Consider the following 15,864-nt stretch of genomic DNA (forward strand, 5'->3'; position numbering starts at 1 on the left):
TAGGCCATGGGTTCCAATCCTACCCGGGGAGAATTAAAAACACCTAATGGAAATTGAGAAACATAAAAATAAACCAAAATGCTAAACTTTAGTAAGCTTTAAAGTATGAAATTATGAATTTCAAAACAACAAAATAAACCATCAAGCTAAACTTTGTTCTTGTTTAACCATAATCAAGCTAACAAATCAACATCTACTTCTTCTCCCTCTTGTTGTTGCTGACTCATAGTATCAATTGGCCCATCACCAAAGTCTTCTTCAATATCTTCATCATCACGCACAACATCGTGGACCTCTTCTTCAACTTCATCATCTGACGATTCCTCAACAGTGGCCCTCCCCCTACCACGACGTGTGTAGCAAATATTGGCTGCACTTGTTGATCCTTGAGCCCTCCTAGGTAAATTACGACCCCCAACCGATGTAGATGCACCAACTGCTCTATCAACATCTCCCCATGTGAGGTTGTCTCCAGGATGGACTAAATCTCCATCTTCTTGCTCCCCTGTTATCCATTCACTACTCCAATTCATTTCATCAAGAATTAATGGATCATAATTGCTGCCCTTTTCCCTTCTTTCTTGGAACCTTGAATGAAGCCGACAATTATATTGGATATAGACTAGATCATTCAAGTGCTGATGTTCTAGTCTATTCCTCTTTTTGGTGTGAATCTGAATCCATAAATACCTCTTTTTTTAAGTCAAGAAATAGATGTAAAAAGTATAATTATAAACTAATATTTAAAAAATACTTACAAAATCAAATGTGCTCCAATTGAGCTCACAACTGGAAGCGGAGCAACAAAGGCATAATATGCGTATTGCATATTGTTGAAGTGTAGGGGCCGAAGATCCATGTGTTTCCCACCAAGAGACTATATATAAGAAAAAAATTAGATACACATATTGTTAAATACTTATTAAAATAAAAAAAAAATACTTAGTACTTACTAGGATCCAATGCTCCTTCACCGGCTTTCTGTTGTTTAATAGCCAAAATCCTTGAAAAGCTACCTTCATCTTTTCTGTACATTTGAGACTCACGTATGATCTTGTCTTGCACAGCTAAGTCGGGCACCATTCTTTCAATAACTGCCATGAATGCATCTTGTATTTTACATGATTCTTCAAAAGGGAGTCTCTCATCATTGATGTAGTCAAAATATTTGCTAGCATTTAGGTAAAAGCCAGCAGCATATAAAGGTCGATCCATTTGGACCTCCCAACGGTCATCAATAATTGCTAACACCTTCTTCCATGAACGTTCTTTGTTGGAAAAATTTACTTTTATCCTTTTTTTTGCTATTTCCATTGCCAAATAAACTTCAGGCAATGCAGGCCTCTCATCACCATCTACTAACCTCAAGACAACTAAAATTGGTTGGGATGCTCTTAAGCAATCTAGTACACGGTTCCAGAATGTTTGTGCAAGTATTGTCTCAAGTACTTTCTTACCTGCCTTTGTCTTCGACAACTTAGAACTATTCCAATCATCAGATACAAATAATTGCTTCAAGGCATCCTTGTTCTTATACAAACTTTGTAGTGTCAAGAATGAGGTAGCAAATCTTGTAACTCCATACCTCACCAGATCTATCCCATTTGTCTTTTTCCTTAAAGCATCAACAAGTTTGTAATGTCTATAGATAAAACTTGTCATTGTTTTTTCCCTCTCTATTGTTGTTTTATAAGCTTTCAACTTGCCAATGTCCTCTAACATGAGGTCCAAACAATGAGCTACACAAGGAGTCCAATAAAGCTTACTCCGTTTTTGCATCAACATTCTACCAGCTGCAACATAATTAGCTGCATTGTCTGTAACTACTTGTACCACATTATCCTCCCCAAATTCTTCAATTTTACTATCAAGCAGCTGAAATAACATGTCTGCATATTGAGACTCACTAGATACATCTACAGAGCCCATAAAATAAGTCCCCAATGGACAATTGACAAGGAAATTAATCAAGTGTCTACCTCTCTTGTCAGTCCACCCATCAGACATAAGAGTGCACCTGTGCCTTTTCCAATAATCTTTATATTTCTTCTTGATACAGTCAATCTGAGTTTTTCATCCTATAACAAGGGCACTCTCAACTCATGGTAAGAAGGGGGCTTATATCCTGACCCAAACTGTGCAATGACTTCAACCATCTCCTCAAAGCTCCTTAACTTGACTGTATTGAATGGGATGCCAGCTTCATAAAACCATTTTGCAACATATGCATTAGTTTTCTTTCTGTTTGCATTTGATCTTAAGCTGCTTTGTATTGTTGTTTGGGTAGAACTTTTAGACCTCCTCCCACCAACTATTTCTTCAGGAGTCCGTCGAAGATAAGAATCTATCGGACCCTTTACTGCAACTTGTGTAATAACATTAGTTTTATTCTTTTTGGAAGATGTCCCAGAGCTTGGCACAAGGTTCTTTATTGAGGAGTCTATAGTTGGGGGCTTTGGTGCACCAGACTGGAGTTGCCCTCCACTTTCTATCTCTTCAGGCAAATCCTCTCCCTGCTGATGATCAACAGAATAATCCTCATCAAATACATTAGGCTTCCTCTTCTGATTTCACATGATAGCTTCATGCATCTCTCTAGCGATTGCTGCAGTTGTTTTTGGGCACTTTGATATATCTCCATACCCACCAATTAAATGTTGCTGAAGCCTTTTGATTCCTCCTTTGGTATCTTTTCCACAAAGTGTACATCGCACTAAGTTCTTATCATTAAGATCTGGTCAATATCCATACTTCCATCCGGGGTCTTTTGATTTGGCCTTCCTAGTTGGATCTTTGCTTGGATCATATGTTGATGCTCCAGTGCTAGCAGATGGCCCGCCACTACCACTAGTAGCCATATCTATTTGAATAAACTACAGTACTACACAAATATAAGGAACAACAACAAGAGAAACTAAGTAACAAAAAATAAAAATGAGAGAAGACATTGCATTAATGCACAATAGTCAATAGTAGTAAAAAAAAATTCATAAGAGAAGAAGCATTGCACTGCCACTAATGCACTCTACAATCTAAAAAATAATAACTAATGCACTACAGTCTATCTACAGTAGCATAGGGAAATGCACTAGCAGGAGAAGAAGGAATCATGCAGTAGTAAAAAAAATTCATAAGAGAAAAAGCAGAGCACTAATGCACTAATGCACAACAGTAGTAATCATGCAATCATAAATTCATAATATAGATTACAGTCTACGTCTACCTGCAGGGGGAAAATAAAAGGAAGCACTAGCAGCGGTGCTGCCAGTGCAGGATAAGAAGCAGAGAAGAAGAAGAAGAAGCATAGAAAGAACCAGCAGCCTCCATAAGAAGCATTCGAGAACAGCAGAGGGGAAAAAGGAAAAAAAAAAAGCACTAGCCACTAGCAGCAGGGCTGCCAGGACAGACGACACCAGAAGAAGGAAGAAGAAGAAGAAACACAGGAAGAAGAGATAGGAAGAAGCAGAGGAAGAAGAGAGAAAGAAAAAGAGAGGAAAAAAAAAAGAAAAAGCCGCAGACGAAGAAGAAGCAGAGGAAGAAGAGAGGGAAAAAAAGCCGCAGATGAAGAAGAAGCAGAGGAAGGAGAGGGAAAAAAAAAAAAAACCAGTCGCAACTCACAAACGAAGAAGCAGAAGACGAAGTAGGAGGGAGGGGAAAAAAATCTAATGCAAACATACCTGAAGTTGAAACAAAGGAGGGAACGATAGATTTCAGCCAAGTCCAACTTCAATCTCAATCGGTCGGTTGAATCAATGAATCCAGCGCAGGTTCTCTAGGTTTAGAGGCGTAGAGAACTTAATCGCAGAGAGACACTTCATCGGAAGAGAGAAACAGTGGAGGGTTTTAAATTCTAACCCTTTCATGTTATATTTCCCCCCCACCACCAATTATTTATTTATTTTTTTTGTTCACTTAAGGGGGTAAAATGATTCCATGCATCTCACACCATTTAAAAACCTGTACTTCATCAAATAAAAAGTTTACAATTAGAATATAAAAAACAAATACTTAAGTGAAAGGGGGAAAAAAAAAAAAAACCCCAAGGCGTTCGCCTTTCCTACCAAGTCGTCCACGGCGCCAAAGGCGACGCCTACGTACACAATGGCGTCCCTCGCCCTGCCCCTAAAAAAACGCCTGGACGCCAAGGCGTCGCCTTGACAACTATGTTCCAAACGATCTCCCTCTCTTTTCCTCTGGAGATGGCGTCTGAGAACTTGTTGGAATCAGTTGTTGATTTCAGACTGAGAGCACGCTGTGGAGAGCAACCAGCTGCATCCGATTTCCTTATCCTCTCCGAAGCTTTTAGTCAGTTCTCCGTCTGCAGCAATGACATCTCTGGAGAGTTGTAGAGGTTTGCAGAGAAGAGAAGCGAAGGATCCGTGATGTATATTTAGGCATGGGTTAGCAGAGAAGAGAAGCGGACCATTGTAACCGTAAAGAAATAGGGTTTATCAAACACCTTAAATTCCGTTTCTGTTCCCAGAAACGGAAATTTATGTTTCTGCCGTTTCTTGACACAGAAACGGTAGAAACGTTATCAAACGGGCCCTTTGTTCCATTTAGAAAGCCGAGGAAATTGGTTGTGGCTGGTAAAGGTTCCGGTTAGATCTCCTCGAAACCTCTCACTCACCACTGCTCCTTTGTTTCCCACAGACGATGCCACTGTTGATGCTTAAATCCGACCGTTGGCTTCAGGAGAGGGACTTTAAAAAAAAAAAAAAAAATGGTAAAAAGAAGGTTGCCGAAGGGGTGCTCCAGCCAAGAGGCTCCGATGCCTAAGTCAATTTTCAGACAACAAATAATTTATTGGAGCAGTGGAGAGAGTGTGTGAGAGAGATTGACCTCTTTTCCCTTTTATAGGGTAGATGTAATGAAACCCTAATCCCCCTAAGGGGTGAAATACCTTATTTGCCTTTATAGATAGGCACCTTGAGTTGTGAGGAGTCTTTTGGTCTGTGGTTGAACGCCACGGGTCCTACATCTATTGGTGAGGTTATTTCCTGGTGTATTAGGAGAAAATCCACTAGATGGTTGGCTATAAAGTTGAGATGGCATACAAAATCTGATATGTAAGCACTCCAAGGGGTGCTCCATCCAACCAATGGTCAGTTGGACCATTTCAGCTTTCCACGTGGCTCAAAAAAAAAAAAAAACCATCGATTACAGAAGCAATTTCTCATCCTCTGCTAGGGACATTCTTCTGTTTAATTTAGCATCATTATCACCACCATCATCGGAAGTGTTTCCTTGTCCAGACAAGGAAGCCATTCCTTACATGGCTACTATCTTAAGCCAAGGGGGTTTTTGTTTAGGGATCTTTTCCTTCATACTATCTCCTTTTTCTTTTCTCCTAAATCATGTCTACGAATACTTCGTAAGTTTTGTCTCTTAGGTGCCAAGATTTCCAAGAAATCCTTGTTGCCTCTGTACCTTTTAGTAGCATGAAATGGATGGAATACAAAAATTTATGGGCTGAATGCTAGTCCATAAGAGGTATAATAATCGAGTCTGAGAGGGCAAAACCATCATTCTTTGTGAACATGTGAAGAGTTTCATTGTTAGCATTAGGAAGTTCCTAGGGTGGTGCTGAAAATCCTCTCAAAGGCTTTGATTTGATCGCTATTGGCGTCCATTCTGTAGGAAAGTAGTAGAGGGTGGAGGACTGGGGTATTCCACAGCTTGTTTAAATAATACTCTCTCTCTCTCTCTCTCTCTCACACACACACACACAGACACACACGTGCAAACGCAATAGGTAAAACATGAAATTGTTTAATTGCTAATTACGTTACATTTGTGTGAAAATAACTCTGTTTTGAACCATCTTAAAAATCATTATAGATGAAAAGGTGTTCTACAAAGGGCTTTGAGCATTATTCCCTATGTGGTGTCAAACCATGAAGTAATGAGATTGTGCACCTAAAAGCATGCTAGGACTTGAGATATTGATTTTGTTTCTTGCACTAGCAAGTAAATTATTTAAGTTAATCAACTTCTTTATATAGGCCTTGGATCTTGGGAGGGGCGCAAACCCTAAAAGTTATATGGTAGAGGAAATCTGGCAGGAGCTTGCCAAGGCAAAATATTTGGAGTGGGAGCATATATCGACGGAACGAACATGGAAGCTGCAAAGCTTGAAGTATGTTTCTTCAGTGAGTTTTTTGGAGATACTTTGTGCCGAGGTACTTGCATCTCCATTTTGCTTTTAGTCTCATCTTTCCACTTAGTTAATGTGGTTTAATTTTTTCAGGGAGGCTTGTGAAAATGCTCTAAACATGCAATATCAACTTGATGCTTCTAGAGGGGAATATGTAATGGGTGAAGGCGAAGCTAAGAATACACATATGGAACAGTTGAAGTCTTTGGAGGAACTGTTTAGGAAAGCTGCAGAGGCTGATACACCAACTGAGGTGATATGCGTACATTGAGCACACTCCTTATTACTTTCTTGTCTTGCATTAAGTTTCTTGGGGGGCTAACTTAAATCCTTAGGTGCCTGACTACCTATGTTGTAAAATCACTCTTGATATCTTTCGTGATCCCGTCATCACTCCAAGTGGAGTAACATATGAGAGGGCTGTGATCATTGATCATCTTCAGAAGGTGATTTCCAGTTTCCTAGGTGCATTTTCTTAATATGGTCAATGCTTTTCCTTGTGGGTTTCTTAATTCAACTTTGAATTAGGTTGGCAATTTTGATCCAGTCACTCGGGAACCACTTGAGCAACACCAGCTGGTTCCAAATCTGGCTATCAAGGAAGCAGTGCAAGCTTTTCTGAAGTACCACAGTTGGGCTTACAGGATGGATTGATGGTGGGTTTGACCAAGGGCAGGGTCTCATGGAACACTGATTTTTGTGCTCAACAAGCTACAGCCTGGGTTCCAGGGCCAAACGACTTTCATTGCACATCTTTCGTGTTTTGGTGTTTGAAGCGATAAATCATCAGGTGTTTGCTGTTCTAAGGTTCCATATTTCTGTTGTATCATTCCTTTAGTCTGATCACATGATGGCGTCTACATTTATATTGTACAGGTGGTGATTCAGTACCCAGTTTCATAGTTAATGTTTTGTATAGTACGTATCTTGAGGCAGGGATTACGTAATTTCAAATAGGACTTTATAAAACCCTTCTCCTCCAACTCCACAAAGACCGTAGAGTCTCTCTCCACTGCATTGCTACCTCCTCCTCGGCTCGTCGTCCACCATCTTCAAGGGTCTGGAGATGGGAGAGACCAGACGACCAACTATCTTCTTGCTGTGCTGTGGGGCCCTTCGTCATTTCTTCTTCTCTGCCTTTTCTCATTTCCTCCAGTGCTTGGGGCTGTGGGAGCCTTCCTCTTGCCGAAGAGAAAACTGATTAGGCAAGAAATTACTTGACTTCAGCCTCAAAAGTCGTTTCTAACACTATCAAGGTACCAAAAGCCCTTGATTTTCAACTGATTATCGGGTCTTAAAACCGGTAGATTCTGAAAGTTCAGATTGATTCGAACCCATTGAACCTCATTCGTTTCTCTCTTTGATTTCTGTAGGAATGACTAGAAATCTGGATTTTCGCAGCCCTTTGCCCTGAATTATTTTTGGGCGAGTTTTCCTTGAGCCACGGTGAAGGGAATTCCCTTGACCGCGGCTTTCAGATGGTGTCGAGAGAGTTTTGCGCAAGGGGTGGAGGCTATTATTGACTTCGTACTTTAAGGGGTTGAAAATCGAAAAGACATTAATGACCCTAAGATGGTAGATGAATTCTACGCTTTAGTAAAGGAGAATTTTTTCCATTATTTTTCGCTAATGATGAAATAGAAATAAGAGAAGGAACCAGTGGGTGTGATTCGGAGAGAGCTAGTTGTTGCCAGTGTGAACAGATATCTTCAATTGCGTGACATCTGATAAACTAATGGAATTTTAAGTCTAGAGTTGCTTTAGACTTTTGAGGTAGTTGGAAAATCAGGTTTTTTTTTTTACTTGATTTTTCTTTCAGAAAATTTGATGATTTGGCCTAGTCAAACTTAGTCAAGTGAGTCATTTTGTATTAAATATAATAAATATGTATAAATTGATAATAATATCAATATATATATATATGAAAAAATTAGAAAAGCGAAATCACTTACCATTGAAATTAGAGTTTATACTATTGCAAACATGTTCAATAATCAAGTTGTCAACTATGACTTAGTTTTATTTTTCATGTTATATATACATTTTTTCTTGTGTGTACGCCTAGACATAGCGGGTGTGAAAGGACTGCACAACTTCCCATTGGCCGTATCTATTGATGTGCACTTATGTTTATGGGTAGCGTTCTCTTGCTCTTTAAAATATAATTAGGCTTGCTAAATTGATTGTGACTCGTAAAAAGCAAGTCTTAGTTGACTTGATGATTCATGATCAAGTTTTGTCATTTTTCACCATAGCGGAGTCTATACAAATCTTGATAAGGTTTTTCAAAATTTTGACCCTATTCAGGAATCTCTTCCTAGTCAAAATCTAGGTTTTCAACTATGCTTTTCAACTGAATAATTGATTTAATACAGATAATATTTTGAAAATTTGAGTATGGATAATGATACATCAGGTAGTATTCGATCCTTTTACATCTCTATTGTCCCGAAAAAAAAAAAAAAGATTTGACGAAAGTACCCCTATAATGGTGAAGTACAATGTTTCATCTTTGGTGGGGTTGGGTCGTGTGTTTTTGGTTAAAATACATGCCAAAAAAATATGTTAATATGATTTAGGGATAGGGGCATGGTTCTAAAAATCAGAATCAGATCGAAAATCGGCTGCATCTAATTCACTATTCCTTCCTCCTGATTTGCGCTTCAGAAATTGAATGAGTAGTGAATCGGTCATTCTGAACTAATTCTGCAAATTCATGCATGGTGACCACGTGGCCTGTTTGTCCAATGCATTGTGGGCACATTGGACAGGTGGCAGGGAAAGAGGGCAATGGACTGGTAGGGACAGTTGAAGACACAAGAGGGGGTGGGTACTGGGCAAGGGAAGTAGGAATAGAGGGAGGGAGGTAGGGAGGGAGGGAGGGTTGCAGAGGTTGACCTGACCGATTCCAGCCGATCCAAAATGGATCGGAATCCGTTGGACACCATTCAGTTTCGTATTTTTCCATGAAACCTTTTTTTTATTTTTTGGATACAGTAAAGTAGGCCCGTTTAATAATGTTTCAAGAAACATGTTTCTGTTTTTTCTATGTTTAGAAATGATAGAAACGAAATAAAAAATGTTTGATAAAATTATTTCGTTTCAGTTGTTTTCAGAAATTGAAATTTTTACCTATTTATAATTCAAGAAATAACCCAACTTATTTCATCGTTTTTAAAACGACTCATAATCATTTTTTTACGGATTACTATTGACTTTAAAAAATATGATTTATCAAATATTTTCAATTCCATTCCCATTGCTTAAAACACGAACATTTACGTTTCTACCGTTTTAAAAAAAACGGCACTAGTGTGCTTTTAATTAATTGTCTCTTGAAAGTTCAAAGTTGAAATTTAAATTAGGATAAGGAAAATGGTGAAGGGCACAGCAATTCGTGCTCCAAGTCCAACATTGCTCTTCCCAGCAACGCCCACTCTTCTTCCTCTTTCATCTCGTCATCTTCGTCTGCTCAGTCCCTCATATTCAGGTAGTGTAAGGCAGGCACTTCATCGCTTTAAACCAAGTTCTCTCCCTCATCAGCGTTTCATAATAAATTATTCTCTGTCGTCGTGTGCGTCTCCAATTAGATGCGAAGGCGGCAGCGGCGGCGGCGGCGGCAGCAGCAGCAGTAGTACCGTATTAGACGTGAATGAGATAAGGCAGAGGTGCAATAAATGGCGATGGAAGGGCCACGTCATCAACTACTTTGTTCATCCTGCTTCTCCTCCACTTGGTGGAGACGGAGTCCAACCCGAAGATCATTCCCTTTTACCTCCTCTTCTTCTCGTTCATGGCTTTGGAGCTTCTATCGCCCATTGGCGCAGGTTGGATTCACATCCCCAAAACCCGTTCGTTGATTTCCACGTCCTACGAACTACAATTGTTCTTCCTTCTGATTTCTCTTTTTTTTTTTTTTTTTTTTTTTTTTCTTTTTTTTTTATTAAACATCTTTCCTTTAATAGCTAATAATATTTCGAGTAACGAAGTTAGTTTCACAGTTGATAACAAATAATTCTCGTATTTTCTAACAAGATCATTTTGAAGGAATTCGTATTTATTATAAGAGTGATTATTATTATTATAACAAATAATTCGTCAGTTATGGATGTGGAGATGTATGCCTTAACTTCTTTCCAGACATAGTCCTTGGTTGATTTACCTTCGGCTAAAGATGAAGTGTTGTTGGGTGTACACTTTTAAGTATAATGCCGATGGATTTGTTGAAAGCCGTGTGGTTGCTAAAGGGTAAACTCAGAACTATGGCATTGATTATTTTGAGGCTTTTTCGTGTTTGCTCATCTAAATCTGTTTAGGTGCTCATTTCTTTGGCAGTTAATTTTGATTTGCCATTATATCAATTAGATATTAAAATTCTTTTTTATATGGTGATTCACATGGAGCAACCTCTTGTGGGTATGTTGCTCTTGGGGAGAATGCTATGAAGTCTGCAAATTGCACAAGGAGATTTATGGGTTGAAACAATTGCCTGAATTCTGGTTTGATAAGTTCAATTCTATTGATTCTGGATGTGGATTCACCAAGTGTTATTTTGACCATTCATTTTTTATTCGTTGTTGAGACCCATGGTGGTTGTGTTGATCTTGTATGTTGATGATATTATTATATCTAGTATTGTGGAGGTGAAGTCTTCTTTGCATCAGTATTTTCAAACGAGAAATTTAGGTGCTTTGAGGCACTTTCTTGAGATTGACGTGCTTTGGAGTAGGAAGGGTATTAGCATTTCTCATAGGAAGTATGTGTTGGATCTTTTGTTTGAGACTAGTATGCTCGCATCCATGCCTATTGATACGCCTGTGGACCCACATCAAAAGTTTGGGCAGATAATTGTGAGGAACTTATAGATAAGCAACAATATAGGAGACTTGTGGATAAACTTATTTATCTTACTGTTACCTAACCTGACTAGCTTTTGTTGTTGGCGTCATAAGTTGGGTTATGGAATCACCTAAGAAGGTTCATTGGGATGTTTCTTGTAGGATTTTGCTGTAACTTAAGGGTGCTCCAGGGAAAGGTCTTATTTATAGAACTAATAATCATATTGATTTGGTTTGATACTCTGATGTTGACTGGGCGGTGTTGAAGGTGAGAGAAGATCTACTGCAGGTTATTGTACTTTTATTAGTTGTAACCTTTTAACCTTTTTACTTGGACAAGTAAAAAGCTAAATACCGTAGCAAAGTCTAGTGTTGAGGCTGAGTATAGAACTATGGCTTGAACTGCAATTGAGTTAATGTGGTTGAAATCACTTCTTCAAGAGTTGGGGTTTCTGGTGACTAAACCTATAACTATGTTTTGTGATAATCAAATGGCTCATCTACATTACCAGCAATCCAGTTTTCCACAAGAGGACCAAATATACTGAGGTTGACCCTCACTTTGTGAGGGATGTAGTAATGAGGAAACTGATTTCTACTCCATTTGTCTTTTGTGAATCAACATAGTGATATGCTCAGTAAAGCTTTGTTTCATCCAACTTTTTTGGTTGTTCCAAGATGGGCATTGGTGATGTCTATGCTCCAGCTTAAGGGGGGGAGTGTTAAGGTTTTAGTTGTGTGTGTGTGGTGACATTTAGTATATGTGGTGACACTTCACCATTTATGGTGGTGTTTGATCTTCTTGGGGTAGTGTTGTTGGTTTAACATTAAGCTACTTTTTGTATTCTGCTACGACTCTATAGAGTAATAACACTTATTACTTATTAATATACACTTACCCTACCCATGATATACACTTTTTCAAAGTCATGGGAAGGGTTTCTCTCTCCTACGACTCTCTCTCTTTCTCCTTCTTCTTCCTTCTCATGCATTGGTATTGATCTTACCTTGTTTAATAATGTCATGAGTCCTTGTCCCAAGTTGCAGCTTAGTGGCACCCAAGTTCTGCTGCCATAAATCTTCTTGTGTATGTTGAGCATGAGTTTAAGTTGCCCCCAAACCCACACCCCCCCCACCCCCCCACCCCCCCCCAAAAAAAAAAAAAAAAAAAAGAGTTTCTCCTCTATCTACCTTCTGTGCTCCCTTCCTAACCCAGCCTTCAATGACTTCTATCAGACCATTCTTGATTTGTCTCACTTCCCACCTCCTTGCTTGATTGATTTCTCTATCTGAGTGCCCTTTTCTTTGTCAATTGATTCTCCTGTTGAACAGCCATTATTTGTTTTTTTCCTACTTTTTTGTTTTGGTTTACTGTTCATATCATTTGTAATTTTTCAATTTAGTTTCCATACACTTCAACCGAGGGAGATCGAAAATTGATAACATTCTCTTATGGTCATTTTATGGGCTTCTTGTACCTTGGTTTCATCTACTTTTGTGGTACTGTTCTATGCCTTTCCCTTCAAAGTTCATCCTTGATTTATTTATTTATTTATTTTTTACGGAGCCGTTAGGAATATCAGGGTGCTATCTCAAAGTTGCACTGTTTATGCCATTGATCTTATTGGTTTTGGTGATTCGGATAAGCCAGCAGGATTTGCTTATACAATGGAAGTATGGGCTCAGGTATGTGATTTATTATGCCCTATTAGGGGCTTTATCTATCTGTAAGTTTCCTTCATCTTTTTGACTTTCTTCTTTTCTGCTAATCCACCTGTTTTATGTGAACAGCTCATCCTGGATTTCTTGGATGAAATCATCCGGAATCCTGCTGTGCTGATGGGAAATTCTGTTGGAAGCCTTGCTTGTGTCATAGCTGCCACAGGTATCTTCGAAAGGCTCTGACTGAAAAGAATGTTCACTTTTTTTGTAAATGGATCACATTGTACTGCTCATGATTCTTGAAATATGCCAATGTTCTTTTATGTGTCTTCTTTTCTGAAATCAGAATCAAGGCATGGCCTGGTTCGAGGGCTTGTGCTGTTAAATTGTGCTGGTGGCATGAACAATAAGGCCATTGTCGATGATTGGAGAATCAAACTGTTGTTGCCTTTGCTTTGGTTGTTTGACTTATTGCTGAAGCAAAAGGGCATCGCGTCAACAATCTTTGAACGTGTCAAGCAGAGGTAAGTGCCTATTCCTTGTTGTATATCCTACCTGCAGTGGCTGAACACAGAAATCTCATGCTTGTGCTGGTACAGAGGGAGTCTGAGGAACATCTTATTGTCTGTATATGGAAATAAAGAGTCTGTTGATGATGATCTGGTGGAGGTAAATTAATACTTCGCTTTAATATTCATATTGAACAACTAGTCATAGTGACTAAATGCTTGAGTGTTCTTGAAAATGCAGATAATCAAAAGACCAGCTGATGATGAAGGGGCACTTGATGCATTCATTTCCATTGTGACAGGTCCACCTGGACCAAATCCAGTGCAGTTAATGCCAAGAATCTCTCTCCCTGTTCTGGTTTTATGGGGTGATCAAGATCCATTTACTCCTCTGGATGGGCCTGTAGGGAAATACTTCTCTTCCTTGCCATCTAGGCTGCCAAATGTAAGCCTCTGTGTTCTGGAAAGTGTAGGGCACTGTCCCCATGATGACAGGCCTGACCTCGTCCATAAAAAGTTGCTCCCTTGGTTGTCCACTCTTCCAACTTCATGAGTAAGCTCTGTGCTTTGAAAATTTGCTAGTCTTGTGCATTCTAGAGGCATCATTCCTATGGAAAACCAATTGTATCATAGACATGGTAATGGTAATTAGCCTTCCATTCTTTTCTTCGTTTTAATGGGCTAATTAGTTTTGTGATGTGTTGGTATACATTGTTGTGGCCCTCACTTAACAGCTTGAGCTTTTGGAATAAGAGCTTGTAACATGGTATTAGAGACGGAAGATCGGGTGTTCAATCCCTGGTAAGTGTGAGAGGGGTTTGTGTTTTATGTTGTTTTGCCCCTACATGTTGATTGTGCCCCCCTCGTTGCCACATGATGGTGTTACGAGCAGAGCTATGTGTGTCGGCCTGCATGTGCACTTGTTTTTTTATTTTTTTATTTTTTTTGGGGGGGGGGTTGTTGTAACGTGTTATATATTGCTATGGCCCTTTCTTACCAACTCGAGCTTTTGGGATAAGCAGTTGTAACAATTAGCTTGAGGGGGAAAAAAAATTTGAAATACTAGTCTAATCTCTATATTGTTATGGTGATTGTTTAGTGTTTATCAATTGATATAGTGGTTATTTACTTTCTGATCATTGATCAGGTTCTCTTAGAGCAATTTAGGGAGTGGGCTTTAATGATTCTTTCTACTTTCTCTTCGTTTTGTCATTATCACAGAGGATATTTGAGCATAGATATTTACTTACTAAGCAGATCTGCTTTTGTCAAAAAGCCACTAATTAAGTAGACTGCTTTCCTTGCGCTCCTTGCATGTATTACACAATAGCTGATAATAGTTGGGTAAAATGTTGTGAAAGATGCAGTGGTTTCTAGTAAGCCCTTTATTGTGCATTACTATTGCTCCTATGAGGAATGCAGATCCCTTTTTTTTTTTGCTTTGTGAATCCATGTAGTCGACCTCATTTAGTTGTGATAAGGCTAAGCTTTGTTGTTGTTGTTGTACTTCCTTTACTACATGTATGATGATTTTTCCGTGTCTGTGGGAGGCAAATTCACAGTACAGAAGAAGTCAATTCTCATAAGGTACCCTATCTGCACAAATGGGGATGGGTTAAGCCATATCGGTCTTCTAAATGCTTGAAATTCTTTTGGGTACGCTATGATTGCGTATATAGAGGTAATTATATACATTGGTTTTCTTAAGTAGAACCTCTATTATTGCCATGTCTCACCAGGAAATGAAAACCAGCATTTTTGTTGGTTGGACATGGACTTGGACGTAGTTGAGGACATGGGTGGTGGGTTAGATGATGGTTAAAAAAACAAGAAAAAATCAGAGTGAGAGGGGTGACTAGAGTCATCGGACAACCATTTCCCCTGTATAAACAAAGGGAGGGGAGCTGGTTAAGAAAAAGGAGTGGTTATCCATAGAGAAAAAGGGTTAAATTTTTGGGTTGTTTATAGTTCTCCTCGAGAAACAAATCATGCCTCTCAGGTTCTTGTGTTGCAATAGGGCTCCAAAGACGAGTTGGTATTTGATTTGAAAATTTTTTCCAACTTCCCAAAGAAATCCCATGGAACTTATATATAATAATAATAAAATATATATATATATATATATATATATTTTTTAAAGGAAAAATCTTGTTGTAACCAAGCTTGGTAATCAAGTTCGGGAACACGTCCCTTATAGTCGATGCTGCATATTTTCTAATTGTCTGGGGCGTTGGCGTAGGTGACGTTTCTAGATAGAATTCATTTTACCCAAGTTAAAATCTATTTTTATCTTTAATTTTTTATTGAATTCTTTTTACCCTTAATTTTATGATTTTTTTAAGAATAAAACAAAATGACAATCAAAAGAAGATTATAACTTTTAAATTCACACATAGGTGACATCAAGAAATAACTATATTTTAAATTGGCATGTTATCCAAAACAATGATGCCTCATATAACAAAACTACAAATCTCCTGCTTGTCCTGTTTATCCTCAGTCTTCTTCTTTTCATCTCCACGTGACTGCATGGATATATTTCAACGTTCAAGGAGCAATTTTACACATCGATGGGTCCAAATGCACCTTAGCACTTGTGATTTTGTTCTTTTTGTTTTTTTTTGGGTTGAGGTTTATTGGTCCTCGTAGAAAATACTACCTTACTAGTCTACACGCAATTCTGTCATGCCGATGCGGT

The 15,864-nt window shown here is 38.7% G+C and overlaps 2 protein-coding genes across 6 annotated transcripts in view; both read left to right on the forward strand.

Annotated features, from left to right (window-relative positions):
* The window catches only part of LOC122071695 (E3 ubiquitin-protein ligase CHIP), a 94,357-nt gene extending 87,265 nt beyond the window's left edge, over positions 1-7,092 (forward strand). For 2 of the 3 annotated variants that reach the window (XM_042636084.1, XM_042636083.1), the window contains 4 exons: positions 6,006-6,139; positions 6,251-6,410; positions 6,493-6,603; positions 6,686-7,092. In XM_042636084.1, coding sequence (XP_042492018.1) covers positions 6,006-6,139; positions 6,251-6,410; positions 6,493-6,603; positions 6,686-6,811 — 531 coding nt within the window. In that variant the 3' untranslated portion in view covers positions 6,812-7,092. The remainder of the gene's footprint in view (positions 1-6,005; positions 6,140-6,250; positions 6,411-6,492; positions 6,604-6,685) is intronic. The other variant, XM_042636085.1, reaches the window with a different exon arrangement.
* Positions 7,093-9,465: 2,373 nt separating this feature from the next.
* LOC122071671 (uncharacterized hydrolase YugF) lies at positions 9,466-13,875 on the forward strand. 3 transcript variants are annotated; one of them, XM_042636055.1, is made up of 8 exons: positions 9,507-9,647; positions 9,748-10,042; positions 10,298-10,405; positions 12,570-12,681; positions 12,787-12,880; positions 13,004-13,181; positions 13,257-13,326; positions 13,408-13,875. In XM_042636055.1, the coding sequence occupies exons 2-8, from the start codon at positions 9,951-9,953 to the stop codon at positions 13,717-13,719; spliced, it is 966 nt and encodes a 321-aa protein (XP_042491989.1). In that variant the 5' UTR covers positions 9,507-9,647; positions 9,748-9,950; the 3' UTR covers positions 13,720-13,875. The 3 variants fall into 3 exon arrangements, with proteins under 3 accessions (XP_042491987.1, XP_042491988.1, XP_042491989.1); XM_042636053.1 differs by having other exon boundaries at positions 9,466-9,984; XM_042636054.1 differs by lacking the exon at positions 10,298-10,405 and having other exon boundaries at positions 9,472-9,984.
* Positions 13,876-15,864: the final 1,989 nt, after the last annotated feature.

The sequence above is a fragment of the Macadamia integrifolia genome, unplaced genomic scaffold (assembly GCF_013358625.1).
Source record: "Macadamia integrifolia cultivar HAES 741 unplaced genomic scaffold, SCU_Mint_v3 scaffold_56A, whole genome shotgun sequence".
NCBI classification, from domain to species: domain Eukaryota; kingdom Viridiplantae; phylum Streptophyta; class Magnoliopsida; order Proteales; family Proteaceae; genus Macadamia; species Macadamia integrifolia.

What these genes read in the sequence shown, in the direction of transcription:
- LOC122071671 (XM_042636053.1), top strand. Translation starts at nt 9,533, where the DNA reads ATGGTGAAGGGCACAGCAATTCGTGCTCCAAGTCCAACATTGCTCTTC. An exon ending in TTGTGTCATAGCTGCCACAG is followed by an intron (nt 12,881 to 13,003) that starts GTATCTTCGAAA and finishes TTCTGAAATCAG; the next exon opens with AATCAAGGCATGGCCTGGTT. An exon ending in TTTGAACGTGTCAAGCAGAG is followed by an intron (nt 13,182 to 13,256) that starts GTAAGTGCCTAT and finishes GTGCTGGTACAG; the next exon opens with AGGGAGTCTGAGGAACATCT.